We start from the raw sequence: 27,339 nt of genomic DNA on the forward strand, positions 1-27,339 counted from the left end.
CTGTGTCTGGCTCTGGGGCTCCCTGTTCTGGGCAGTGAGGAGGAGCTGCAGAGGCTCTGCAGGACTGACAGGATGGGCTTTGGGGCTGGCAGGAGAAGCTGAGGGACCTGGGCTGCTGGAGCTGCTGAAGAGGAGGCCCAGGGCTCCTCCTGCAACTGCTCCAAGGGTTCTTTCAAAGAATCCCAGAATGAGCAAGGGTAGAACAGGCCATGGAGATCGTGAAGTCAAACCTGTGCCCTGACACTGCCTTGTCTCCCCTGAGCCTCTTCTTCTCCAGGATAAACAACCCCAGCTCCCTCAGCCACTCCTCACAGGACTTGTGCTCCAGACCCATCCCCAGCCTTGTTGCCCTTCTCTGGACATGCTCTAGCTCCTCCATGTCCTAAATTTGGGGCACCAGAACTGCAAACAGCACTTGAGATGCTGCCCAAGCAGTGCCGATCACAGGGGAAGAATCCCTGCCCTGCTCCTGCTGGCCACACCATTCCTAATCCAGGCCAGGAGCCACTGGCCTTCTTGGCCACCTGGGCACACTGCTGGCTCATGTCCAGCCTGCTGTCCATCAGTCCCTGCAGGTCCCTTTCTGCCTGGCTGCTTTCCAGCCCCTCTGGCACCTTGTTGAGGGAGGGAAGGGAAGGGAAGGGAAGGGAAGGGAAGGGAAGGGAAGGGAAGGGAAGGGAAGGGTCCAGATCCAATCCTTCCTGAAATGTGGGGTATTACCGCACCTGAGTGGGCGTGGCTGGTGAGAGAGAGATGGTGAATCTTGTTTCTTGAATCAGAAGGCTTGATTTATTAATATATGATATAATACATTATAGTTATACTAGAAAGAATAAGGAGAGAGGTTTTGCAGAGCAGCTAGGCTAGCTAGGAAGAGATAGAAAAGAATCCAAAACAAAGCTGTGGCCAAGGACTCAGTCCCTTGGCTTGCACTGGTGATTGGCCCTTAATTATAAACATAAAACATGAACCAATCACCAATCAAAATAGGTGCCCCTGTTGCATTCCCCAGCAGCTGATAATAATTGTTTACCTTGTCTTCGGAGGCCTCTGGCCTCCCGAAGACACAGAAATCCGAAAGAAAGGATTTCTGTGGAGAAATGTCTGTGACAGTGGGGTTTGCTGGCACTGCCAGTGCCTTGATCCAAAAATTTCCCTATTCTGGCACAGCCCAAGTACAGCCATTTGCTGGCACAGAAATCCAAAACCTGGCAACTTCCTGCTACTGGGTTTGGCACCTCCCACATCTTGCGTTTGCTGCCCCAGTACCCAGATTTGGAAACTTCCTGGTGCCTGCACAGCCCAAGTCCAGTGATTTACTGGCACAGAAATCTAAAATTTTGGAAATTTCCAGGTTCTGACTCTTGCACCATCCAGATCTAGTGTTTGCTGGGACTGCCAGTGCCCAGATTTGGAAATTTCCCGATGCCTTCACAGCCTAGGTCTAGCAATTTGGTTTTAGCTAGCTTAGGAAGAGAAGTTCCTTTGGACTGTGACTTTCCTTTTTCTTGGAACTGTTTAAACCTGCTCTGGACTGAAAACCCAGAAAAACACTGGCAACAGCTCACACATGTGGCCCTCCCGAGCTCTGGGACACTGCGTTCCAGCAGCAGGGAGACTTAGAAGAGATGAAGTGAGTCAACTACAACCCACAAAAAGGACTTTCTGAATTTGCCATCTCTTCAGCACTGTCCGAGGTTTTATTTAATATTATTCATTTTTCTTGCTTGTGAATACTTTACTTGTTAAATAAACTGGGGTTTTTTCCACTTTTCTCAAGTCTTTTCCTGAACTAGTAGGAGGAGGGGCCGCTTGAACTTGTTTTCTAGACGGACCCCTTTTGGAGATTTCCTCCCCAAATTTGCCCTAAGCCAGCACAAACAGTCATCATGAAAATTGCACCAGTGGCATAATTTCCTGATGGAAAATCTTGTGACAGAAGCTTGACCTTGTTCTCAATGAGAGGTTCTTGGGAAGAGCAGACAGGAGAAGATTCCTGGAAAACTGAAACAGCTTTCCAGAAGTGAAATGAAAATGAAAGAAACAATCCAAGATGTTTCTCTTTATTTATTTCTGAGCTTCCCTTTTCCATGTTGCAACCCAGTAATTCCAGATGTACCTCACCTCTAAGATCGCTGACTTAGGGATTTTTAGACACTCTGAAATACCATGAGCCACACACAGTTTTCCTTCCCCTGTTTTTACTGGAAAGCAACACTGGAGGTGTGAGTGCAGTGCTCGGGTCAGGTAGGAATCCTTCCCCAAGGGAAGGTGTCCCGACAGTGTTTGACACTCAGCAAGGACAACGCACAGCAGCAAGCGAGGGGATCGCTGTGCTGGTGTGCAGGAGTTAGGGCTCTGCATCTGGGCTCAGCACTGCAAAGTTCCCGTGTTTGGGCAGACGGAGGGGCTGTCCCCGGGGCACGCGGGTCTCGAAAGTGGGGCTCGTGGGGTGAGCAGGAAACGGACACGGGGACGAACGGCCCCGGTGCTTCAGTTGCAGCAGCGGCAGCGGCAGCAGCAGCAGTGGCGGCAGCAGTAGAGGCTTCGGCAGAAGCAGCGGCAGCAAAGAGATATTTGGAATAATCTCTTTCTTTCTCTTTTCTCTTTCTTTCTCTCTCTCTCCCTTTCCCGCTGTCGGGCACCATTCTCTCGGGGTCCTTGCCCGGCATCCCTCTCCTCTCCCCACCTCCCTCTCCCCTGCCGAGCTGGGCCATGTCCCCGGCCCGCCCCCGGGCCCGGGCGGGGCTGCCCCGTGCCCAGCCCCGGCCGTCCCGCCGCGGTCTCGCCTCCACCCGGCTCTGGCCGTGCTGATGGTGGCGCTGCTGGGCGGGCATCAGTGCCTGGTGCGGGGGCGGCATCGCCGCCCTTGGCCTCCGCCTGGCCCGAGCCCGGCCCCAGACCCGACGCAGGGTCCTGTCCCGACCCCGGCCCTGGCCCCGGCCCCGGCCCCGGCCCAAGTCGCGGCCCCGGCCCGTGCTCTTCCCGGGGCCCACGGAGGACACACGCGGCGCGGCCGCTCCCGCCGCCTCTGCTGCCGCTTCCCCGGCCTGAGCTCCGCCGCTCGGCAGCGCGGCTGCCGGCCCCGAGCCTCCCGTGCGGCGTTCCGAAGAGCGAACGCCTGGGCGTGGCCGGCCCGGGGCGGGTGAGGGGCGCTCGGGGGCCGTTGCTGGCCCCGGGCCGAGCGCTGACAGCCGCGTCCCACCCGCAGGGACGGCGCAGGAGGCCCTGCAGGAGCGGTACCGGCTGGGCTCGCTGCTGGGGCGCGGCGGCTTCGGCAGAGTCTTCGCGGCCACGCGGCTCTCGGACGGCGCCCCGGTGAGCGGCGGGGCCGGCGGCGGGCGCAGGAGGAGGGGATGGAGGAGGAGGAGGGCGGAGGGCGGAGGATGGGGCTCGCAGTGCGGGCGGCAAGCTCACCCCGCTGCTGCCCTTGGCTTGCAGGTGGCCATCAAAAGGGTGCCACGGAACCGTGTCCGGCACTGGGGCGAGCTGGTGAGTGAGCGGGGACAGCAGCCGGGGCTGCCGGCCGGGGATGAGCCGAGGCCTGGCAGGGTGGGAGCCACCAGGACGCCCCGAGGGAGAGCGGGCATGGGCCTAGCGCAGGGCGCAGAGCATCCCGGGCTGGCTGAGGGCTTCCCCAGGCCTGGCACGGCCTCGGCCCCACTAACGGCATCGTGCTCCTCCCGCAGCCCGACGGCACCAGCGCACCCCTGGAGATTGTGCTGCTGGCCAAGGTGTCCACTGGCTTCCCCGGTGTGGTCCAGCTGCTGGAGTGGCTCGAGCTCCCCAACTGCATCGTGATGGTGCTGGAGCGGCCAGAGCAGTGTCAGGACCTGCATCGTTTCATTCGGGCACGGCGGTTTCTGCCCGAGGAGGTGGCGCGGGAGCTGTTCCACCAGGTGCTGGAGGCCGTGCGGCACTGCACCAGCTGCGGGGTCCTGCACAGGGACATCAAGCCAGAGAACATCCTGGTTGACCTGGACACCGGGCAGGCCAAACTCATCGACTTTGGCTGTGGCACCTACCTGCAGGACACAGTCTACACTCACTTTGCAGGTGAGCCTACACAGGGCTGCGCTCCCGCTGCTGACATCTCATGGCCCAACATCTCCCAGCCCAAGCTGGCTGTGGCAGCGGGAGTTCTCCCTTTTGCTGCCAGTCAGGGCACTGAATCTTCAGCTGAGTTACTTTGAAGCAGGGCTGGGTGGGCAGCCATCTTCCAGCCCTGCTGGCACCCTCTGCTAGCCACTCTGCCCAGGACTGGGACTGGGCTGGGGCAGCCAGCCCGACCAAACCCCCCGTGGGTGGGGGTAGCAGAGAGGGAGGGCGGAACATGTGCCCCAGCCAGTTTGGTGTGCAGACGAGAGGAAGGGCTTGGGCTGCTCCACTCGCCCTGTTTGCCTGGCTTCATAATATTTTTGGGACAATGCAGGCAGGGAGGATAAGGGCAGGTTTTTTCCCCAGCATGGAGTGGGTTTTTCCTTTGCATGTCATGGTCGGGCCTAGCCAGGGCTGCCCTCTTCCAGCACCAGAGGCTTCTTTTCCAACCCTAACTTTGTGCACAAGTCCCAGATGCTGGCGAGAGGGCAGTGGTCACCCTGTGTGCCCCTGATGCAGCCCCCGCACATCCAGGGATGCTGGGGCAAGGCTCTGGGAGCAGCAGCATCCCCCTGATGAATTCCATCTGTATTCCATAGGAACACTGTCGTACAGCCCCCCAGAATGGAATGACTTTGGCTGGTACCATGGCAAAGCAGCAACGGTCTGGTCCCTGGGCATCCTGCTGCACCAGATGGTCTGCGGGGAGCACCCTTTCAGGAGGGGCCAGAACCTCAGCTGGGGCCAGCTCCCGCTGCTACAAATTGATGCAGAATATCCAGGAGAAATTACAGTAATTCTGTTAAACAATAATGAACAAGATTGGATTATTAAACCCCATGACAGGGTAGCACAATTATTGACCTCAATCTTAACTGTGTTATTGAAAGAATTGTTAGGAAGGTTGTAGTTCATTGTAGGTCTCAGGACTGATCAAAGTACCAAGGCCTGAGCAGGCTGTGATCATGGCCTGAACAGGCCCTGAGGTGAAGTTCACCTCTAGAGGAACCTTCCAGCCAAATGTTATATTTGTATCCAATCCTTAAGGAAGCATTATTACCAACATGATCAGTGTATGTGTTCTTTGATAAAACAAGGATTCATCTTTCTGTGTTGAGAAACCAGACCTGGCCCCATCTGGCCTTGTTTGGGGCTGAAGGATCAAAGTCAACTGCCTTGGTTCCTCCTTGAGTCCTGGCCAGGCTTTGGGAGGAACCAATGAGGAGAATGAAACCAGATATTGCCACAAGTAGCAGTGATGTCAGCTTGTTTGTTTAACAGTGGAAAAGCTGTGTCCTCTCCCAGTGGGGTTGGAGCCTCCTTGCCTGCAAAGGTGGAGGCACCTGCAGGAGTTCCCAGTGTCTGGGAGTGGCTCTGCAGTCCTTGGCTTCCCCAGCTGATGTGTGGGTCTGGGTGATGGTAAAGCCTGAGGGGAACTGCTGATGCATCTTTCTTTAATCACTGCAGGCAACCTTTGGTAGTCATGACTGGATGGATTGCTGAGCTTCTTTTGTAATTCTTTGCTAATAATGATGTGCTTTGTTGAGCTTATCCTTTTGTAAATCTTTGCAGCTGTGCATGATAGAAATGACACAATTCCTTAACTTAGTGTCTGTGTCCTTGGTAGTGACCCTGCCCACTGGAGAAACAGGGCCCCCTCTTGCCTAAGTGTTCCCTGGGAAGGCAAAAGCCCTCCCTCCAAAATTCCCCCCTTCCTCCTTGTTCCCCCCTTCATACCCTGTGCATGATGTGCTCTGCTCTGGGCTATGCCCGGGCTCAGTTGGGGTCCCCTGTCCTGGCTGTGTCCCCTGCCCAGCTCCCCAGCTCCCCCGCAGCCCCAGCCCCTCCCCAGCGTGGCTGACGAGGGGCAGGACAGGCCTTGGCTGTGCTGCAGCTCAGCAAGAACAAAACCATCTCTGCGTGCTCAGCCCTGCGCTCAGCACCCGGCCCAGCAGTGTCTCAGTGCCAGGGGCTGTGCCCTCCGTCCCTGCCGGGGGTTTCCATGGCAACTGCCAGGCCAGGTGAACCAGGTGTCCCCCCCAGTGCCGGTTGCCATGGGAACAGTGCCCAGCCCTGCCCCTTTCTGTCTGGCTGACCTGGCCTTTGGCCCTGGCAGTGCCGGTGGCTGCTGGTTCCTGGTGCCTGAGCGGCCAGCGCGGCACAGGGCAGGTGGCCATGGCACAGCCCCCAGCAAAGGGATCCCCTCTGGCTCTGGGCACTGACACCAGCCCTGAGCAAGGGACCAGGGCAGCTTTCCAGATCAGCAATAAAGAGATTTAACTGACCTAGCCCCAATCCTGAGCCCTGGGGACATCCCTGGATGTGACTCCATTCCTCAGCTGCTCTGAGTCCCAGGGCTTGGATGGGAGAAATATTGGGGTGGGGGTAGGGACAACATCTGAGTGATTTTCAGCCATGAAGGGTCTTGATTTTCATATCTGTTCAAACTGCATTAGGAGGTGCTGGGGGTCAATATCAATTGGACATTGCTGATCTCAGTCTATGAACAGGAGAACAAAACTGAACAGGACAAAACAATTCTCTCTTCATTGTTTTCAATATAGTAGATTCACATTGAATAGAGTTGTGAAAGCTGTGTAATTAACCACAGAAGGAATAAAGACTTGAATTATTCCCAAGGACTTGTCTTGTTTGGGTGTTTAGAAGAAATGTTTATGAGCTTTTCTCATTGAATTCCTGAACTGAAGAGCCCAAGAAAGAAGTGGCCTGTGGAGTAATAAAATTCATCAGCAATCTTCAAGTGGCTGAGGATCCATCCCCAACAGAGCAGCAATGAACAGAAATGGGCACAGCTTTGTGGCTGCCCCAGCTTTGGCCTGGGCCCTGGGCCTGGAGCAGGAGCAGCTCTTGAGGGCCCCAAGGCCGGGGCTCTTGTGCTGCCCTGGGCAGATGGGATGGCAGCAGGGGCTGCAGAGCTCTCAGCACCTCAGCCCAAGGGGAGCAGGGCAGCCAGGGAGCCTCCTTTGGCCTTGGCCAAGCACCTTCCCCCATGGCTGGGGCTGAGTCCTGTGGCAGCTGCAGCTGCTGCTGTGCCCTTGCCAGGGGCTGAGGCCGTGGGGCAGTGGCCAGAGCAGCCAGGCCTGAGCAGAGCTGTGGGGCCAGAAGCGGCTGGGCTGGGCTGGGGAGAGGCCCTTGGTGCTGCCCAGAGCTCAGGGCAGCTGGCAGAGTTTGCAGGGAGCTGGGCTGGGCTCTGAGAGCCTGGCCCAGAAACCATCAGTGTCCATCTCAGCCTGGCTGAGCGTGCAGGGGCAGGACTCAGGCCGGGCCTTGTGGGGCAGGGCCAGCGCCTGTGCAAGGCATTGCAAACAGGCAAGTGGCCCAGAGAGGAGGCTGCTCTGTGCCCTTGGAGGCATGGACAGAGCAGGGAGGGGGCCCAGGACATTTGTCAGCGCCAGCCTCTGTGCCCAGTCCTAGGCAGCCCTGGCTGATGAGCCCAGCTTTGGCCTGGGCTGAGTCTGGCTGTGGCCCAGCTCCATCCTCCTGCGGGGCTCAGGGCCTGTTCCCGGCCATGGCCAGCCCTGGCTGCCTCTCTGCTGGCCCAGAGGCCGGCAGAGCCCGGAGCAGGGCTGTCTGTGCAGCCCCACAGGTGCCACGGGCTCTGCAGGAGCTGGCAGAGGCTGCCCAGCAGGGAGGCCATGAGGCACAGAGCCCCAAGGCTGCTGTGGGCACCACGGCACAGGGGCCGTTCCCAGCCGCAATGCTCCTGGCCTGGCCCGGGCCAGCACAGGGGCTGGGCCACCATGGCTGGGCCAGCACAGGGACACAAAGGGGCCGTGCAGCCACTACCAGGGCAGACAGCAAGGCCAGGCACACACAAACAATTGCTGAGCATGGCCTGCGCTGGCCAGGCCTGACTGTGCCAAAGGCAGAGCTCAGCTGCCTTGGGGGCTGTAGGAACAGTCCAGAGCCCAAAGAGCCTCCATGGCCGTGCTGGAGACCAGGGCTACAGATGGGAAATGCAGGGATGCTGAGGGATGGGACAGGATGGAATTCCAGCCGACTCATCAGCTTGCAAGAGGCCAATCTTAGCTTGGCACCTCAGGGCACATCGGCCCTACAAGTAGAACTGCCTGGATGAACAGAACATCAGAACAAGTGATGTCTGCCTGGAAAGGAGCACAGGTTTTATTACCTGTTGTGTCCTCTGAGTTGGATGTACTGCAGAAATACCAACAAGACATTCTCAGGAGCTCAAAACAACCAAACAGCCTTTACTGAGAAATTTAGAAAATCAGTGAAACTTTGGTAAAAGATTTAATATGACAGTCAATCAACAAACACTTCTCAAAGCATTAACTTGGCCCATTCAACTTCAGGAGCCCAAGCCTTTTCAATTTTAAGTTAATCAAACTTTGCAAGGGGAAAGAAATAGAAGTAGACACAGAAAGAGAGAAAGAAAAATAAGATATAGAGAAGCACCCACGCCCGGATTCCAGTGTTGTTCAGACGGAAATTCCAAGAGGAGGTTGGTGTGCTTGCCTTGTGGTCAGCCTTAAATACCCCTTGGTCTTCCTGGGCCCTGCCCCCAGGTGGGCCTTGGGGTCATTTGGTCCTTCAGGAGCTGGGCTGGGGGCTGCAGAGGTGGCTGTGGAGCATTGTCTGTGCTGTGCCAGGCGCTGGCAGACACTGCTGGGCTGGGATAGAGGCTCTGGGGGGGATTGGGGTTGCAGGGCAGGGCAGGGCTGGGGTTGCAGGGCAGGGCAAGGCTGGACCTGCCCCTTCCTCCCCACACATGAAATGATTCAAGCCAACAATCTCCTCCAGTTTGTCACAATAGGCAGTGTTGGAGATGGAACCCAAATTTGGCCATGGGCACCTGGCCGAGAAGGACAGTTCCTTTCCACAGGAAGGAAAGCACAGAGCCTTCCCCAGGGTTTTGGGGACAGATGGGAGGTGACCCTTGTGAAACCACTGCCAGACAGATTTGTCCTGGCAATATTGCTGTGGGAACAATCCCTGGATATAAGGAAATTTGGAGGTGAAATCCCAGTTCTGGCCATGGGCGCCTGGAGGAGAAGGACAGTTCTTTCCCATAGGAAGGAAAGCACAGAGCCCCAGTGTTTCAGCAGCAGATGAGAAGAGACCCTCAACATGCCAAGGTCAGCTGGACCAGTCAGGTGGCCCACGGGAGGCCAAACCAGCCAGACCTGTTCTGTCTTCCCTTGGTTTTGTGGGGCCCTGATGTGTCACAAGGGTGTCTTGGTTCCATGGGGTCCCACAGTGTCACAATGGCCCCCAGGTTCCTGAAGGTCCTGCAGTGTCTCAATGGTCCCAAGGATTCCACAGGGCCTTGCAGTGTCACAATAGTCTCTGTGGTTCCACAGGCCCCACAATGTAATGTCACTCCTCTGTTCAGTGAGGCCTGCACTGTCACAATGGACCTTTGGACCATGGGCGTTTGTGGTGTCACAATGGTCTCCTTTGGCTCCGCAGTGTCACAATGGACCATTGATGACAGGAGGCCACTCTGTGTCACCCTGGAGCTTTGGTTCCATGCAGCCCTGCCGTGTCACAATGGTCCTGCTTGGTTTCTTAGTGTCACAATGGACCACTGAGGACAGAAGACCTCGCAATGTCACAAAGGCCCCTTGGTTCCATGCAGCCCTGCAGTGACACAAAGGCCTCTTGGTTCCATGGTGCCCCACAGTGTCACAATGGTCTCATGGTCTCACAAGGCCCCACAGTGTCACAATGGTCTCCATGATTCCATGAGTCCTCTCAGTGTCACAATGGCTGCCTGGTTCCATGAGGCTGTGAAGTGAGTTAATGGTCTTTCCATGGTTCCATGAGGCCTTGCAATGGCACACTGGACCTTTGGTTCCACGGAATCTCACAGTGTCACAATGGCCCCTTGGTTCCATGACACCCCCAAGTGCCATAATGGTTTCCAGGGTTCCATGAGGCCCAGCAATGTCACAAGGGCCCCTTGGTTTGATGGGGCCTCTCAGTGTCACAAGGACCCCTACATTCCATGGAGTCACACAGCATCAGTACAGTTCCCCTGGTTCCATGAGGCGCAGCAATGTCACAGTGCTCTCCATGATTCCTTGAGGCCCCACAGTGTCACAATGGTCCCTTGGTCTCACAGGGCGCACAGTGTCACAATGGTCCCTTGGTCTCACAGGGCCCCACATTGTCACAATGGTCCCTTGGTCTCACAGGGCACACAGTGTGACAGTGGTTCATTGGTCTCACAGGGCGCACAGTGTCACAATGGTCCCTTGGTCTCACAGGGCCCCACAGGGTCACAATGCTCCCTTGGTTCCATGGGCCCTGTGCTGCTACATTCCCCCCTCCCCTTCTCAGCCTGCCCTGCCAGCTGAGAAATGCTCCCTGGGCCTCGGCCTTGGCCAACAGCCCCTGGGCTCAGCTCCTCTGCAGCTCATCACAAACACTGTCTGCTCCAGGCACTGCTGCTGCCCAACCAGCTCCTGGTTCCTATAGGAGCAGCCCTGGGACCTGTTTGTGTTCCCTGAGCGGCACAACATCCCTGTTCTCACACTGCCAAAGAAAGCTGCTGATGCCAAATGCGGCCAGGATGAACCATTGCTGGGACTGAAGCCCCTCTCTTGGGGCCCTGCAAACAGCGCTCCAAAAGGAGCCCTTGGAGCTCTCCTGGCCCAGAGACTCCCTCTGAGTGGGGCCTCTCCCAGCCGGGAACTCTCCCGTTTGCTGCACTCGGGGATCCTGAACAACGACGGAGCCTGGGCCGATCCCCCCACTCCTCCAGGCTCAACCCTTCACCCGCTGGGGAGATGCCAAAGGACCCACAGTGAGCATTTCCTGCCCTCAGGGGAATTGCTCACAGGTGCCTTGCACTGACTCTTTGTGTCTGTGTGCACACAGGAGTGCCTGTGTTGGGGAAATGTGGCAGAAATGCTGCACTCTGAGGGGCTTGAGTGCCTTGGATAGCTGAGTCAGTCAGGCCTGCAAGGAAGGGTGAGTCACAAGCTGTAAACTATGTTAAATGCTCCTAAGAGTTGTTCTTTTACTAAGTAATGAAGTTTAGTATGAGTTATAAGATAAGTTGAATATTGTTAAGAGTTATTCCACTGTGAAATCATTAAGTCCTAGGTTCTAAGTAAGGTTAAATACTGTAAAGTGCTGTTCTTTTGCTAAATGCTGAAGTCTAAGGTATCAATCAAGGTCTGTTAATTTTGAGCTCGGCTTAGCTTTTTGGCTGCATTCCTTTTATCCTTGCCCACACTGTCCTTTAGTCACACACACATGCACGCACACACACACGGAGAGTTCATGGTTCATTTCTGGTTTTATTGCCTGGATTCTGTTTGGTTTTGTAGTTGCTTTGTTTCCTTGGTGTGCCTGAAGTGCCCAGTCAGGAACAGAGTGACTCTTGCCAAGGAATTTTGTGCTTCTGTCCCTTAATATTAAATCTGGTTTTGGCTGATCCCTTGCCAGGGGTTTTTCAGCGCTCTCAAGGCCTCGTTTGTAACAGGGTGAAGGAGCCCTGGCCCAGGCTCTGGCCCTGGGGGACACGAGGACGCTGCTGGGGGGTCCCTGTCCCCCTGTGCCACCCCCAGGGCCCCGTCCCCCCGTCCCCGTGTCAGGCTCTGGGGTCGATCTCGTGGAACATCCTCTGGGGGAGGCTGCGGGGCCGGGTGCGGGGGGACCCGGGGGGACAGGGGACCCCACTGTGCACGAGCAGGGTTGGACTGCTCTGGGGGGAGCTGTGAGGGGGCCGGGGCAGAGTGACCTCCCCAGTGCCCTCACACAGCCCCTGTGATGTCACACAGGCCCTGTGATGTCACACTGCCCCTGTGATGTCATACTGCCCTGTGTGATGCCACACAGCATCCTTGTGAGGTCACACAGCCCCTGTGATGTCACAGGCTACCAGTGATGTCACACAGCCTCCTATGATGTCACACAAGCACTCTGTTATGTCACACAGATTCCATATGATGCCATTCAGCTGATACGTGATGTCACAGAGCAGATTTGTGATGTCACAGTTTCCCCTGTGATGTCACAGCCTTGTCTGTGATGTCACAGCCTTCTTTGTGGCATCACACAGCTGCCCTATGATATCATACTCTATGTCTCAACCCACGTTGTGATGTCAAAGAACCACCTTCTAGGATGTCACAGCTGGCTCTGTGATGTCACTCCCCCCTCAGTGTTGTCACACAGCCCACTCTGTGCTGTCACACAGCCCCTTGCTGACATCCCAACTGCTCTGTGCCTCTGTGACACAGCCCCCTCGGGGCCATCCCACAGCCCCTGCCAGTGCTGAGCCCCTGTGAGCTCTGTCTATGCCCTGCTGGTGTCCCTGAGGGGCCCTGGCAGCGTCCCAGCCCTGCTGGGCTGTGCACAGGAGCTGCTCCTGGCCAGAGCTGTCTCTCTGCAGCGCTGCCCTTGCCAGGAGCTGCCTCTGGGCCAGAAGCCTGGCCCAGCTCAGCAGCACAGACACAGCACAGGGACTTAATGACCCTCTGGGGATTCAGTGCTCTTTGCATCAGACCCAGTTCCTCAGAGTGGGCTAAAAGAACTTCTCAAGAGCTCAAAGTGAGATTGAAACACTGAAGTTTCTTGTACTTTAAATAGATCCCTGTGAGGGACAGGACTGAGAAAGTGTCCCCAGGTTCCAGGGAGAGCAGAACACTGGAGGCAGTGATGACAGCTGGGGACAAGCAAGGCAAAGATATCTCTGTGCTGAGCACCACTGGATGTGTTTCAGAAATTCAAAGGGCCAAGGCCTGAGCCCCAGCCCCTGGCCAGGCAGATCCTGTCCCTCCCTCCTTGCTCAGGGCTCTTCCCGGGATGGGCACTGGCATGTGGGCATGTGCAATGCCAGGGACAGGAGCATGGGGCGGCCCCTGCCAGGCTGCTGAGCAGGGACAAGGAGGCAATGAGGCCCCAGGCCTGCAAGGGTCACTTGTCCCCTCATGGCCTCAGGCCCAGGGCCAACAGCCACGGCCAAAGTGCTGCCCAAGTTGGCTCTGGCAGGGCTGTCTTGCAGCTGCTGCCCATCCCTGTGCCCTGTGCAGCCCAGGCTGTCCCACGGTGTCCCTGCCCTGCGCCTCTGTCCCTGCAGGCTGTCGGCATCCCCCGGCTGCCCCACCTGGCTGGGCCCTTCCTTTGCTGACAGCTCTGCCTCCTGCCTGCCCCTGCCTGCCCACACAGAGCCTGGGGCTGCTCCAGGCTCCTGCTGGGGACGTGCTGCACCACAGCCCTGCCCTGCCAGGGAAATTCCTTTCTGCTGCTGCCCAGGCTGGGCCTCCCCAGCTGCCCTTGTGCGGGGTGCGGAGGTTCAGGGATATCACACCACAACCAATATGATCCAGTGAAGCCAAATTTATTATCCCTAAAAAGACTATATTTATAATAAATCTCTACTGTCCACGTGTCTCTAGCTAATACATGATTGGTTAATCCTAGCTGTTTACACATCTAAATTAGAATGCTGATTGGATCACCTAATTTTTCACGCGTCTTGCTGTCGTCTTCTGGCCCACACATGGTTCAGTTTTTTCCTTCTTTCCCAAGCTTGCTGTCAAACTTGCTGAGTCCTGATGACTCTTCTTGTATTTTTCTCAAGGATATACCGACCCCATTTCTGAATATGTCCATTATCCATTGTTTGTGAATGTGTCCATTGTCCATTAGTACAAGCAGGTTGGATTGTGCATCGGCTGAAGCTGGCCATTGTCTAACCAAAACTCCTCAATCTGCAAAAAACTCTCAACAGTTCCCCGGTTTTGTTTTTGCACAAGCCAGACTGATTTAAAAGTACGCTCAATTATTTTCTGCACAGCAAGGCACTACAAGCAGAATTGAAAAAAGAAGACAAAGTATCATTATGCCAAAGGGTACTAAATCCTTGAGCCAGCCTGTTATTCCCCAGGATTTTAGCCACTCATTTTGGAGAGTTTAGTTCAAGCATGGCTTAAAGAAAAAGGCCATGAAGCCATGCAATTGAGAGAAAAGTAACAGGTAGTTGTGAAGCAGTTCCAAAAGCAGTTCCCAGCCTGATTTCTATAAACAATTAGACTCTCTCAGGCATCATTGTATAAACAACAAGGTTCAAAGGCAGTCTTCCCATAACAAGCGAAACACCTTCTCTGGGAAAAGATGGCACCCTGGGAACAGATATGGAAGTTTTGGGAACCTTTCATATCACAGTGGGAACACTGGTTTTATTTTGTGTAAACAATCAATGGTATTGTAAAACAAAAGGAGTGGTTAGAGTTTTCTCTGTTAGCCTATCATAAACCCGGATTTTGGAATATGCATGAAGTTCGTTAACACTATTATTTAAAATGGATGATCGATCAATAAACTTGAGTTCGATGCATCAAAGGATGGTCGTTCTCCCCTCACTTCAACAACTCATCAAAAGAATTCTCAACCACTGTGAGCTTTTTCATATTCTCCTTAAGCAATGACAATTTCTTGTCAATAGATCCAGAGTGGTCAGAGAGATTCATGCAACACATCCCTTCAAAATCTTCACGCTCATCTCCTTGTGCTAGCAACAAAAAATTTATAGCAGCCCTATCCTGTAACACAGCGTGGTGTATGCTACCTACATCAGTGGTAAGCTCATTCCGGATTGCAGATGTAATGTTAATTTGTTTTCCTGTCCAACAAGCCAATTGTTTGAATGCTGTAGGGGCCTGTGATGAAGCTAATCCTGGTGTAAAAAGTGATGCCAGGATAACTGAAGGCCAATTCCACAATTCTACATTATCCTTGCAGTCTGAGCCTAATAGATGCTCACTACATTTTGGACGTTGGAATTTGTGCCTGATGTCAAGCATCTGTTGAATGCTAGGGGCAAACAGTGTCAATTTCCCAAACTAGCATGGTCCTCCTAATCCTTTCTGAGGAATTGCAGGCCAAGCTTTATCTCCACCAAAGAGAAACAAAAGTAGAAAAAAGTTATTGCAGAAGCTATTGTAGAAGGGACTTTTCTCTCCAATGATGTAGAAGCTTTTCTTGTAGTAACTAATGCTGCAAGTAGAGTTTGAGAACCTTTCGACTGGAAGATTTTAGAAAAGATGAGAGCTGCATTTTCACAATTTGGTTGAAAATGCCAACTTGCACAGTCACTTCTGCAGTATATTTTTCCATCTAACGCATTAATTCCAGCTGATGTGCATACCCTATTAAGACTTAGAATGCCACCCCATCAGCAGGTGATGTTTCATAAAAGCTGGGAGGAAAAGTGTGCTCAAGAAGCAGCAAGACCTAGAGTGCAGGGTGATCCTCTGTATGGTTTAACAGCACAACAGTTACTTGGCAAGGGGCCCTGGGGCTACTGCCACTGCCCAGGCTAGGAGCATTGATCAAGTCTTACAGATGAGCCAACAACTAGCATGTAATGCATTTCTTGCACTTCCAGATAAGTTACAACTATGTCTTTTACAGAGATTTGTCAAAGAAAGAACGAAGACTTTGATAAATTTGTAGACAAATTGCATGAAGCTATCTATAATCATTCTGATTTAAATTCAGACACAAAGATACAATTGGATGGACTTTGGGATCATTTCTCCATTCCAAATGGCTTTCATTCACAAGAGCCTTCCATCTCTTCCAAAAATTGCCTGCTGAAACTCTTCTGCTCCCATCCAAATCAGTTCACTACTCCAGCATAACCCTTGAAGCACGGACAGATGACTCTTCAACTAATTATAGTAGAAAAGAAGTGTATTTATTGCAGCCCTGGTCACATGTGAACTAGTTTCCAAAGACACGTGCAAGGAGTTGCAGACTCCTGCTCTCTATTTCTACAGAAAAGGTTTCACATTAGGTTTCTAAGGACCCATAATACATAATTATCACCTGCCTGCTTCGCATTTTTATCAGCTGAATATCTGTTACAGCTGCACAATTGTATTCCCTCAAGTGGATCGGAAGGATTTTGAAATGAGGGAGTGGTTGTATGGGAGGAAGAAAGCTGTCTTCCCCATGGTGAACTCTCCTCCCATGGCGAGTTGGCAAGACCTTTTGACCTGCTGCTCATGGTCCAAGGCTCTCCTAACTGTTCAATTACTCTTAAGGCAAGGTCTTTCTATGGTCTCAGCTTCTTCACAATTGCTTCCTCTATCCCTGTCACTCCTAGCTTTATGTTCCTAATATATTTGGTACTCTTTAACTAAGGCACATGATTTCTGCTAGCTGTATTACTAACTTAGCTTCTTACCTCATTTTAAAATCTTAACTAAAATATGCAATCTTCTACTATCCCAATTCTATTCCCAGCTGGGCCCTTGACCCATCTGCACTTTTCAATTATCCTCATTACATTTTCAGCTAACCCCTTGACTCACCTCAGGCACATCCCCGACTGCCTCTCTCCCAGCAGCTCAGAGCTGCATTGCACAGCGCTTGCTGTGCACCACAGAGCACAAAGCAGGCTGGCCTGGTGGGCCTGAATATTTCTGCCAAACACTCTGCATCTCACACCTTTGCTCTGGCTCAGTGCAGAACTGCAGGGTTGCAGGCGCTTCCTCCCAGAGCTGCGTGAGGCGGTGGCTCCTGCAGATGGGCCCTGCCAAGCTGTCCCTGCCTCACGCTGGCCTCGCTTCCCTGGCACAAGTGCCGGGCCTGAAGGAGCTGCCCTGTGCTCCAGCCTGCCGAGCAGCCCGGCTCCCTGCCCCGGTGCCCAGAGTGCTGCACACACTGCTGGCCTTTGCCAGGAGTTGCAGGGCAGCCGGCAGAAGAGGAGGAATCCTCAGCCAGCCCAGCGGCCCGCGGCTGCCCTTGGCCTTTCTCTGCTCCTGGGCACACTCCAGACGCTCATGGCCTCCAGGCCGGGCTGTGCCCAGCACGGCTGCGCTTCCCCTCGGCAGCAGCCAGCTGTCACCTGGGCTCTGAGAGCGGAAGATTCGCCCGCTCCCAGCAAGAGGCACCCAGGGCCCGGCTGCTGCCTCTTGCAGCTCCAAGGGCCTCCTTCCAGCCTGCCTCTGCCGGGGCTCAGGCTGCTCCGGCCTCTGCCGGGGCTCTGCTGGGGCTCCAGCCCGGGCAAGGCCGGGCCCGCTCTCACCTCACAGGCGCTGACAGCTCTGCGCCACAGGAGACCTTCCCAAGCACCCTCTCTGATCTTTCTGCTTTCTCACTTGAGCAAGCCTCTCCTCCAGCCAAAGAGATTATTGCATTTAGGGATACAAATCCAAGTGGCAGGAACCCCATTGCTCTCCAGTCACAGCTGAAGGCCTGCATCTGCACAGGGTGTTTGGGCTGCCTCATTCTTCCTTTGGTTTTGCCTTCAAATGCCATTGCCCTTTCTGCCTCAACTAGAAATACCACAGCTGCGCCATAACCAGCCAGTGGGTCATATTCCAAAGGCAGTGCGGTCTGGAGAGGATGAATGAAGAAGAGCCCTCCTCACTTATGAAACCATACAAAAGAAGCCATATGTGTGACTTAGCACCAATAAAAAACAATAGGTAATTCAGAAGGAAATGTTGAATTTTCTGAAGGGGTCAGAAGGAGGAAAATCTTCAAAGTGAGTTGATGTTTCAGAAACTTTATTAATTTCAACTCTAATCTATAATTCTATGCTACAAATCTCTTCAGCAACCCTACTCTACAATCCTACTCTAAATTGGTAACAGAGATAACACCTTGACATGATTGCTATGTTCTCGTCTCCTAGGGTTAGGTTTAGGCTTAGGATTAGGCTTAGGTTTAGGCTTTGGTTTAGGCTTAGGCTTAGGCTTAGACTTAGACTAAGGTTCAGGTTTGGGTAAAGGTTTAGGCTTTGGCTTAGGCTTAGGGTTGGGGTTAGGGAAAGGGTAAGGGATAGAGGTAGGGATAGGGTTAGGGTTTAGGTTAGCATTTAAGTTTAGAGTTAGGTTTTAGGTTTAGAGTTTAGGGTTAGGGTTATTCGTCTTCTTCACTGAGTTGATGACTTGTGCCAGGATGAATGGTGGCTTGGCTGAAGTTACAAATGGATGCTGTCCACCGGAAAAAAAAAATACAACAAAGAACAGTGAACCATTACTTTCCAAGCTCATTGCCTCAGGGACTCAATCAGGATACATCAAGTTCCTGGAAAGACCCAGAAAGAGGAGCAAAGGGACCATCTGCTCCCCAGTCATCCCCAATGTGCAAGACCTTGCCATCACAGGCAAACCTGGCCCAGAATCCCACTCATCTGTTTATTGTGATGTCTTCATCATGCTGGGATTTTTGCCCTGCCAGTGCTCTAGAAATGGCGCTTTCTGTCCCTGGGTTTTCTTCCTTTCAGGAAACTCCAATGACTCACATAGGTCCCTGCCTTTGAAAGACAGGCACTGTGCTGATTCCCACAGGGACAGAAAGCAGTGTCTGCCTTTCCATGCCCTGCCCCTCGTGTGCTGGATGGCACCTTCCTTCCCAGCAGGGCCAGCCCAGTGGCACTGGGCCCTGCAGTTCCCTCTCTGCCACACAACCTGGCAGTAACCCTGGCACAGTTCCTGTCTGCTTGAGCGTGCCAGGCAGCAGATGGGGCTGGGACAAGTCCCTCCCAGCTGTCCCAGTTTGTGTGGCAGAAACCTCTGAGGGTAGGCTGGGGGGCACAAACCAGGGCCCCTCAGAGGCTCACAGTGAGCCCCCCACAGCCCCTCCTGCCCACAGCCAAATCTCTGACCCCTAGGCTGGGACTGGTTTCCTTGGGTTCCTCCACCACCATTTCATGTCTCTGTACCCTGCATTGCTCTACTTCAATTCTTTTGCCATTAGATAAAACTGAACACTCCACCAAATCACAAAAGAGGGCAACAGAAACAGTCAGAGGACAGAGCACCTCTCCTCACAGGAAATGCAGAGGGAGCTGGAGTTATTCAGTTTTGTGAAGAACAGGCCCCAGGGAGACTTTATTGCCACTTTCCAAGACTTCACAGTGGCTTTGAAGAAAGTGCGGGACATCTTTTTTAACAGGGCCAGTTACAATAGGATATGGACAAATAGTTTTAAACACTAAGGGCATCTAATCAGAGTAGGTCTAAGGAAGAACTTGTTTACTCGGAGCATGGTGCCACCCTGGCACAGCTTGCCCAAAGAGCTTGTAGGTGCCCCATCCCTACAACCATTCCAGCTCTGGTGGCAAAGGGCTCTGAGCAACCTGATCTCTTTAAAGATGTCCCTGCTCATTGCAGGACACTTGCACCAGAGGACATTTACAGGGCCCTGCCAGCTCAGCCCAGTCTAGGATTCCTCACCATTTTCATTTGAAGAGCAGCAAGAGTGGAGGTGAGGAGGAAGGGGGCTCATCTGCTGCCTTGGGCTTGAGTGGAGGAGGAGCCCATCCCTCAGAGCCTGTTTCACCTGCAGCCCCTTCACATTTTACCTGCAGGAGCTCCTTGGCAGACCAGCGCTGCTCCTCGTCTGTCTGCAGGCAGCAGCTCAGGAAGTCACGCAGCAAAGCCGAGAGGAGCTTGGGCTGCCGCAGCTGTGGAGTCCCTACTGTGGCTATCAGGTATGTAGCCTGGAGAGAAAGGAGACACCAGGCTCCACCTCCTGCTTTCACATCTCTAAGGCTCTCCCAGATCCCTTTGTTTAATCTCTGTTCTTCAGTGGCAGTTTCTGCCCTGGCACAGACCCAGAGATGACTTTCCTTTACCAACCAAAAACCCAAACCCCGATGCAGCCACAGCTTTTCCACCATCCTGCAGATCTTGCCTTGGCAGCTGATTTCATTGCCTGACCTAGTTAGTGGGAACTACATCAGCAAAAGGACATCTGCTTCTCTGAGGATTCATGCCAGCTTGAGATGGTTTTTGGAAGAGGGACTTTGCTATACTAACTAATTTCAAGGGTTAGTACATGAAAGGCATCTCTGCAGTGCTTGTTGGTCCTTTAAGCACATGTGCCCTAGAACAAAACTCATCAAGCTTTTTGTGCTGTTCTTGAAAACAATGGGAATTGGAAGAAAAGAAAGGAAATCCATCAGTTAATAGCCAGGTAGGGAAACAAACATTTACAATCTCCTCTTCAACACAGACACATTAAGATGCCTGCACAAATGTATTGGGATGAAAATGCCTGCTTGAGCACACAGAAGCCACTTGCAGCTCTGTCTCTCAGCAGTCTGAAAATTTCAGCTTCCCACTTTTGCAGCAAAAGAAAAATTGTCTAGGTCAGAAGAAGGAGAGGTTCCATCCCTATGGACACCCTCTAGTCATTTGGCTGCTCAAGTCAATGCATTAATGGTAGGCCCATCCCAGAAAGTGCCAGGAAACAAACAGGAGGTTTTGGCAGGCTCTCCACATCACCAGGCTCTGGCTTGGTGATGTGCAGAATGTTGCTTGGGCTAGGAGAGAAACACGGTCATTGAGTGTTTCAGCAGCACTGCACAAGAAGCAGAAGAGACTCTGTGGCCTTTACACCCTCATGCCCATGTTTTCCAGTGAGAAGAAACTGCACACAGGGTTAGGTTCCTCTCTAAAGACCATGGTTTTAGAAACTTTGTTGGGTTTGGGTTTCCTTCCTTCATTTCTGGAAAGATAACAACACTTTTAAGATGTTTTTTCCCGTTATTAAGGCCATCTACACAGACAAAAGAACTGGAACCACTAACCCAAAGGAAAGTGTTGAGTGAGAATGGAGTTTGTTTGGAGTTTGTTTGCATGTGGTAAGGCTTGAGTTCCCCCACTGATGCAACCAAAAGTACAGCAGATGCTGATGTGTTGCAGGGACATTTGTAGGAGGGGACCTTGGTGGAAGTAGTTCCAGCAGATGGCAATGGGATTTTGTCCAGTGGCACAGAGGACATGGGAGAGGTGAGAAAGACAGTGGGATCAGTTAGCATTTGCTCCTTACCGTGCCAGAACTTTCGCCCAAGTAAGGAGGTTCTTGTTCTATCATTTCAATTCCCACAATTCCAAAAGACCATATGTCCACTTTGGGGCCATATGGTTGACCTGTCACCACTTCAGGCGCCATCCACCAAGGAGTCCCGGTTACCGAGCGCCGTCTGCTCTGCTCAGGGGTGAGCTGAGTAGCGAGGCCAAAATCAGCTGAGGAGAAAGCAAAATACTGGTTTTATCTGAATTCTGTGCAATTAGGAAAGCAAGCAAAAGAATTCCCCAGCAGAAGTTTGAAATTGCTCTGTTGAATCTCCTGGCATTGGTGACTTTAAAAATCCCCCCATGTTTTACACTGCCTCTAGCAGTGGCTTTTGTTCTTTGGAAACTTTAGACTTGTAACTCCCTCCCTCTGGAAGGGACCCACACAGAGCAAGGCCACTCTTGACTGCTTGTGGCTCCTTCTACCTCTGTGCACGTTGCAACTGTGCCATCAGCTCGCAGCAGGGGTCCCTGCACGCCCACCAGCACCATTTTTGGGGAGCTGGCAGTCACGCCAAGCAGCCCCACACCCACATCCCTGGAACGCTGCACCTGACCAAGAATATACTGACCCAGTTTGACAGAACCGTCGGTTCTGAGAAGGATGTTGTCACTCTTCACGTCTCGATGGATCACATCGTTTGCATGAAGAAAATCCAGTCCTTGCAGGCACTGAGCGAGAAAACAGAAACAGAAGGGCAAAAATGAGTGATGTGATTTCATCACACAAGAAAGGAAACAAAAAATCTAAAAGATTCCCTCTCCAGGGGAATGGGGAGTAATGGCAGAACAGTAATGGCCACTGAGAGGAAGAGCTTGCTGCTCCAACACTTGCAGAGCAGGACCTTTCTGAGGAAAGGCACGTCAGCTTTTGAAAGAGCAACAGCACCTGCTGTTGTAGGCTGTCCCCTGCCAACCAGCCAGGATGACTCCTGCTGCAGCGCATGTGCTCAGAAGCAAAGAGCATTCTGGCTGCACTCCTATCCTTTTTAGCTGAGCACTGAGAGAAACGAGTCTCTCTTTTCTTTCTTTGCTGTTTGTTTCAAATCCTGCCACCAGCACCTTTGCTTTTACAGGCAAGGAATGCAGTGAAGACAGACTCCAGGCAAACATTTAGAGAGGCAAGGTGGAGAACAGCAAATACAAATACAAGAGACAGAGCGAGAATACAACAGCAGGAGATAGTACTGGCACTGAGTACAGGGAGTGCAGGGGCACTGGCAGGCCTTTCACTTGAGATGCTTTTACTTGCCCATAGCATACCAGCAACACAGAAACAAAGCTTGGCACAGGAAACCTCTCCTGTTCTGAGCCCCTGTTTCCCAGACAATCCTGTCCAAACCCTTGGAAACACAGCTGGGATTGCTGACCTCCCGACTGATGGCTGCCATCTCATCTTCAGACAGGCAGGTCTGGCTGACAATGTCGCTCAGGACACCTCCATCCATGTACTCTATAACCAGCAAGAGTTCCTCGCCCAGAAGGTAGCTGAAAGAAGGGAACAAGGGGGTAGAGATGAACATGCATGGCTACGTTGATTTTTTGCTTCCAGGTTTCTTATTTCCAGGTGCCTTTGTGACAAGGACAGAATCAAAGGAATAGACATTCCCTCTTGGCTGTGCATTATTTGCAATCTGTGCAGTCTCATAGAGAAAGACACATCTGTGAAAAAGGAGATGTCTTAGATGGGCAGCAAATGAAAAGTGCAGTTTAGAAACAGCCCAGATAAAAAACATGTCAGGCATGGTGTTTCTGGAAATAAGCACCTAGTCTTCCTGGCATGCATAGCAATGGCAAAGAGGGGCAACAATCCAAGGGAAATCCACTTTAGGATGGTTCATCTGCACTTAAGAAACTTTAAAAAATCAATCCCAAATAAATGTGGAGGCAGTGAACTTTGAGGCTATTGAGTTGGGAAGATACAGCTGATCCAGGTTTTGAATAATTTTGGAGTAATTATCAAACTAGGTGTGCCAGGAAAGACTCACGCAGACAAGATGCACTCTCTTCTCATCCATTGGAGATGAGTAGAGAAATACGAATAAATAAAAATTAACAGCTTTACTTGCTGCCACTGACCAAAGTGGGTTTTTAACCTCTCATGTTTGCTTTATATAAACACACATCCATGGGATAAGACCGTGACCTCTCACCTGTCTAAATAATTCACAACGTTGGGACTCCTATACCTCTTCATGATCATTATTTCATTAAAGGTTAGCTCCTTCCTCCTCACTCCTTGAAGATTTATTTTTTTTATTGCCACCTAAAATGACATTGAAAATCAGTAACTTGAGAGGTTGGTGGCACGAGACCACAAGGCACGTGGAGCGAGTGATTTTGCAATGACACAGCTGAGCTGTGCCAAACTGCCTTGTGATTAGGCACTGCAGTAATCAGGAACTGACATTCCAACAGCCCATTTCTCTGCTCCCTTGGGAGCCAGTTACAGGACATGTGGGGCCACTGACATTTGGCCTTGACCACTTGGTAACAGCGGTGTCTCAGTTATCACCCACAAACCTCTGACCGCACTCTCTGCTGCTTTGTTTGGGACTCAGAAGAAGGAATCCATGCCTTAATACTCTGTGGATACATCTTGTGATATGGGCAGGGCTTAGGGCTTTCAGGGAGGCCTTGCAGGTCTCTCCCTACCTGCAGTTCCCAAGTGCAGCACTGCAGGTGGCCAAGGAACTACCAGTAACTTTCAGATGGATTTGCTGGCAGCCAGAAATGAGAATTCAGGACTCTGAAGCTTTAGCCCCAAAGAGCAGTGAGGTGCTCGCAGGCACCACCTTTGTTTTAGCAATGGAGAGCGAGTGAGCGCGTCCTTCTCTGAAAGGAACCGCTGCCCTCTGTGCCTTCCTTCCGGCAGCTGAGGAAGACAAAGTCCCAAATGTGTTTTGTGGGCTGGGACCAGTCTGTGTTTCTTGTGCCTTTTCAGCACAGCTCTGCCCAAAGCTCCAGCCACGGCTCACACCAGAGGGGAAAGCCCTCGAGTGCAGCAGAGTCTGCAGGGGCTGTTGACATTTACCTCTCCTCCTGTGGCACTGTCGAGTGCTCTATAAACATCTCCAAAAGTCCTAGAAACAAAACAGAAGCAGAGAAAGGAGAAGCTGTTTAGATCTTGCAGTGAAAGCCAGCCCACACAGGAGATCTCTGCTGGAAGTGTCAAAACCTGCAGGATGCAGGAGGGCTCTGCCAGAAGGGAGATGATGCATTTTCCTCTCAAGTGCATGGACACTGGGCCTGTTCCTGAAGCACTGGGGTTCAATTTCTCAAGGGAGTTTAGTCTTTCCTCTTGGGTTTCACTGTCTAAACAGTGTGGTTCCTTTCCTGACCACAGAGTGTTTCCCTCTTCAAACCAGGGGAAAGAATTGTTTCTAGGAACTGTTATCTCACAGCTTTGATAGGGCATAGGTTGCTCTTTCAGGCTAGCAAGTTTCTTCTCTTTTCATTAGTGTGCCAGTATGATTTTGAGATATACAAAAAATTCTAAAGATATTAACACAGAGCTGTCCCACACTTGAGAGACAAGGAGACCTTCCAGGTCCTGTTCCTTGATGCAGGCAAGACCTCGGTAGCAAGGCATCTCTGACAATGCCTTCTGAGCCCACTCACAAATTCTGAGCAGCATTGAGAGATGGGACAATCTATCCCCAGTGTGTGATCATCTTTGCAGCTGGCCTGACTTCACGCTGGATAGACATTCCACCCCAAAAACACCTGGCCCACGGTTGTGCAGGAGTAACTGCTGTTGGACTCACCCGCTGCCAATATAATTCAGATGCGTGTATTTCATCAGGGGATTTTCAGTGGTGTTCACCATTCTCCCTGAGGGAAACAAAATGCAAGATGCTGACTTTAAAGCAGAGATCCCAGCTTCCAGGAGATACAAAAGGCAGCCCCAGTGCCTGGAGCTCTGAGCCCTTTGTGGTCGGCTGGGTAACAACAACCACAACCAGGCAGACAGCCCTGCAGCACAGGTGGCCAGCACAGAGACTGATTTGTACAGTCTTTTGAAGAGTTCTCTTGACAGGAAACAAAGCACAGGGACATACAATCCCAGGAGAGGAGGACATCTTCCCCACCTTTCAGCAGTTTGCCAAAGGAATGCCTTCCCATTTGTAAACCAGAGCAGCTCCAGCTGTAACCGATCCTGACGGGGCTTTCAGCATCAGGACCCTGACCTGTTTGTGAGCAGGCTGAGCTCAAAGATGCCCCTCTCCCAGCTAAGGAAGGCTCCAGCCTCTGCAGTCCCTCCAGCCCTCAGGGACAGGGCAGCGACCACAACAAGGCTGGCAAAGCCCAAGCATGAGCACTGACAGGCACTGATGGGAAGAAGCCAGAGTGAGCCTGAGCCCCGGACAAGCTGTTGCCCCCATTCAGGACACAACAGGATGGGCTTTGAGATCAGCCACACCGAGGCACAGATCAGTGCCCTTTTTGTCCCAACAGGTGATGGCAGACACAGAATCCACTGGGCTCTGGTCTCAGCCCCACCAGGTCTCTTATCTGAGAGCACAGCACTGGCAGCTGTTACGGGCAAGAAGCAGATTCATTGGGTTGTGCTGCAGAATCACAAAGGGCTTGATGTGTTTTCCTAGAGACTGATCTGAGCAGGGCCTGGGCCAATGGGTAGGATTCTAACAGTCATGGGAAAGAGTGGGAATCAGGTATGGAAAAGTGCCATGGATCTGAGGGATATACCATGGCTGGGCTGGAGGCTCTCTCCTGAGAAATGCCTGCAGTACAGTTTTATCTGATCACGCCACTTGGATGTGTCTAAACATCTTGATAAGCATAAAACTAGAAGATTAAATAAAGTTTGTTATCAAAGTCTCTGTTTTTTCTTTGAGGGCACATGGGAAATACCTTGTGCTCTCTATTTGTCCTGTAACCTGATGTTCTTTCAAAGTAGTTCTAATTGACAAAAAGATAGCATTCTCTTCTTGACAAAAATATAGCATTCTCATGAAAATAAACTGCAGATGTAGTAGTGGTAACAGGAACAGTCATAAAAATGACATCAGTAAAACGTGGGGTAGAAGGGCTCCTTCAGGATGGAGAAAAACACAACAAAAAACCCCCACCAAAAATGAACAGAAAAGCAATCCCACCCCACCCCCCCAAAAAAAAATCTCCAACCAAAAAGACAAAACTCCAAAGTCAGTCCATTTCTGTGAAGTTTTTTTGCTGTGATGACTGGTTGAAAGTCAAGAGTCTAAGGAGAATTTAGGAAGCTAAAAATTCTGTTCAGTTTGGCCACTGGCACACAGGACTTGCCTAGATCATTTGCTAGGTCACAGCCTTCTGCTGATCCAAGAACAATCCCTGCTTCAGCCTTTAGCAGAGAGCGAAGCTCAGGCAAACCCAAGCCAGTCCCAGGTGCCCTCAGAGGCAGCAGGAACACCCAGAGCTCTCTCGCTGCCTCGGAGCACAGCACTGCCTCTGGGGAGTCCTAAATGGCCCTGTGACACCGAGCTCAGGAGGAGCATTTGGTACAGCTCTGCTGACACCTGCACACAACACACTGTCCCTCAGATAAGAAACACCCCAGACGTACCCAGCAGCTCCAGGTACTCCTCCTCAATCTCCTGTTCCCGGGATTTGCCCGAGCCTGAGTTCCCAGGTTTCACAGAAGGACTTCCTCGAGGTGATGCTGCTGCAGCAGCAGGTTCAGAGCCCATGATGTGCTGGACCTGGAGCATTTCTGGTGGGCACTGCTCCTGTGCCTCACTCCTAACTTGGGGTCCTTCATTGCCACACATTCCCTGCAAGTCTTCGCAGGCTGCCCGGTGAGATGTCAACACTTGCACCTCAAGTCAAACAGAACAAAGCAGTCAGACACTACAGCTTGTCCCTGTCAGCCAGGAGTCATCGACTGTGAGGAAAGGCAAAGAACAGATTGACAGGGGATACAACAGCTTGTTTCAATCCTCCATCCTGGGTCACCAAGTTCCACTGTAAAAACACCTCAAGAAAAAAGGAGAGCAGAAACAGGCCAGCAGGAATCAATTTGGATGACTGCTGGCCAAAAGGCCAAAGGACAAGTTTCACTGTCCAGGGCAGATGTTGAGATTCAGCACACCAGGAAATGTCCTTCAGAGTGACTGTGATACACACACTACAGCAGCATGGCACTCAGAGGCATGGCCCCACTCCCTGCTGCTGTGCACTGGAAAGGCAAGAAGGGCAGAAACCACCAGACTGGTGACTGCAGTGGCTGCATCCCTCTTTCACTCACTTGGTTTTGCAGAGACTGACGGAAACTATTAAGTTTCTCTCTGATGATTTTCATTTCTTCCTCCAGCTGCTTATGCCTTGCCTTGATCATACTGTGAGCTGTCTGAAGCTCTGCATCCAGCTGTTCCTTCATGTTCTCTAACAAACAAAAGAGAGGACATTTCATGAGTGGAGTGGC

General features: G+C 52.2%; 1 protein-coding gene across 1 annotated transcript in view; it reads left to right on the top strand.

Moving 5' to 3' along the window:
* The first annotated feature begins 2,813 nt into the window (after window positions 1-2,813).
* Window positions 2,814-27,339, top strand: part of LOC131560169 (uncharacterized) — a 47,307-nt gene continuing 22,781 nt past the window's right edge. Inside the window, exons 1-6 of the mRNA XM_058808832.1 lie at window positions 2,814-3,096; window positions 3,212-3,318; window positions 3,442-3,552; window positions 3,765-3,911; window positions 3,993-4,056; window positions 4,698-4,891. Of these exons, the coding sequence (XP_058664815.1) occupies window positions 2,814-3,096; window positions 3,212-3,318; window positions 3,442-3,552; window positions 3,765-3,911; window positions 3,993-4,056; window positions 4,698-4,891 (906 nt within the window). The remainder of the gene's footprint in view (window positions 3,097-3,211; window positions 3,319-3,441; window positions 3,553-3,764; window positions 3,912-3,992; window positions 4,057-4,697; window positions 4,892-27,339) is intronic.

This window comes from Ammospiza caudacuta, chromosome 7 (assembly GCF_027887145.1).
Source record: "Ammospiza caudacuta isolate bAmmCau1 chromosome 7, bAmmCau1.pri, whole genome shotgun sequence".
NCBI classification, from domain to species: domain Eukaryota; kingdom Metazoa; phylum Chordata; class Aves; order Passeriformes; family Passerellidae; genus Ammospiza; species Ammospiza caudacuta.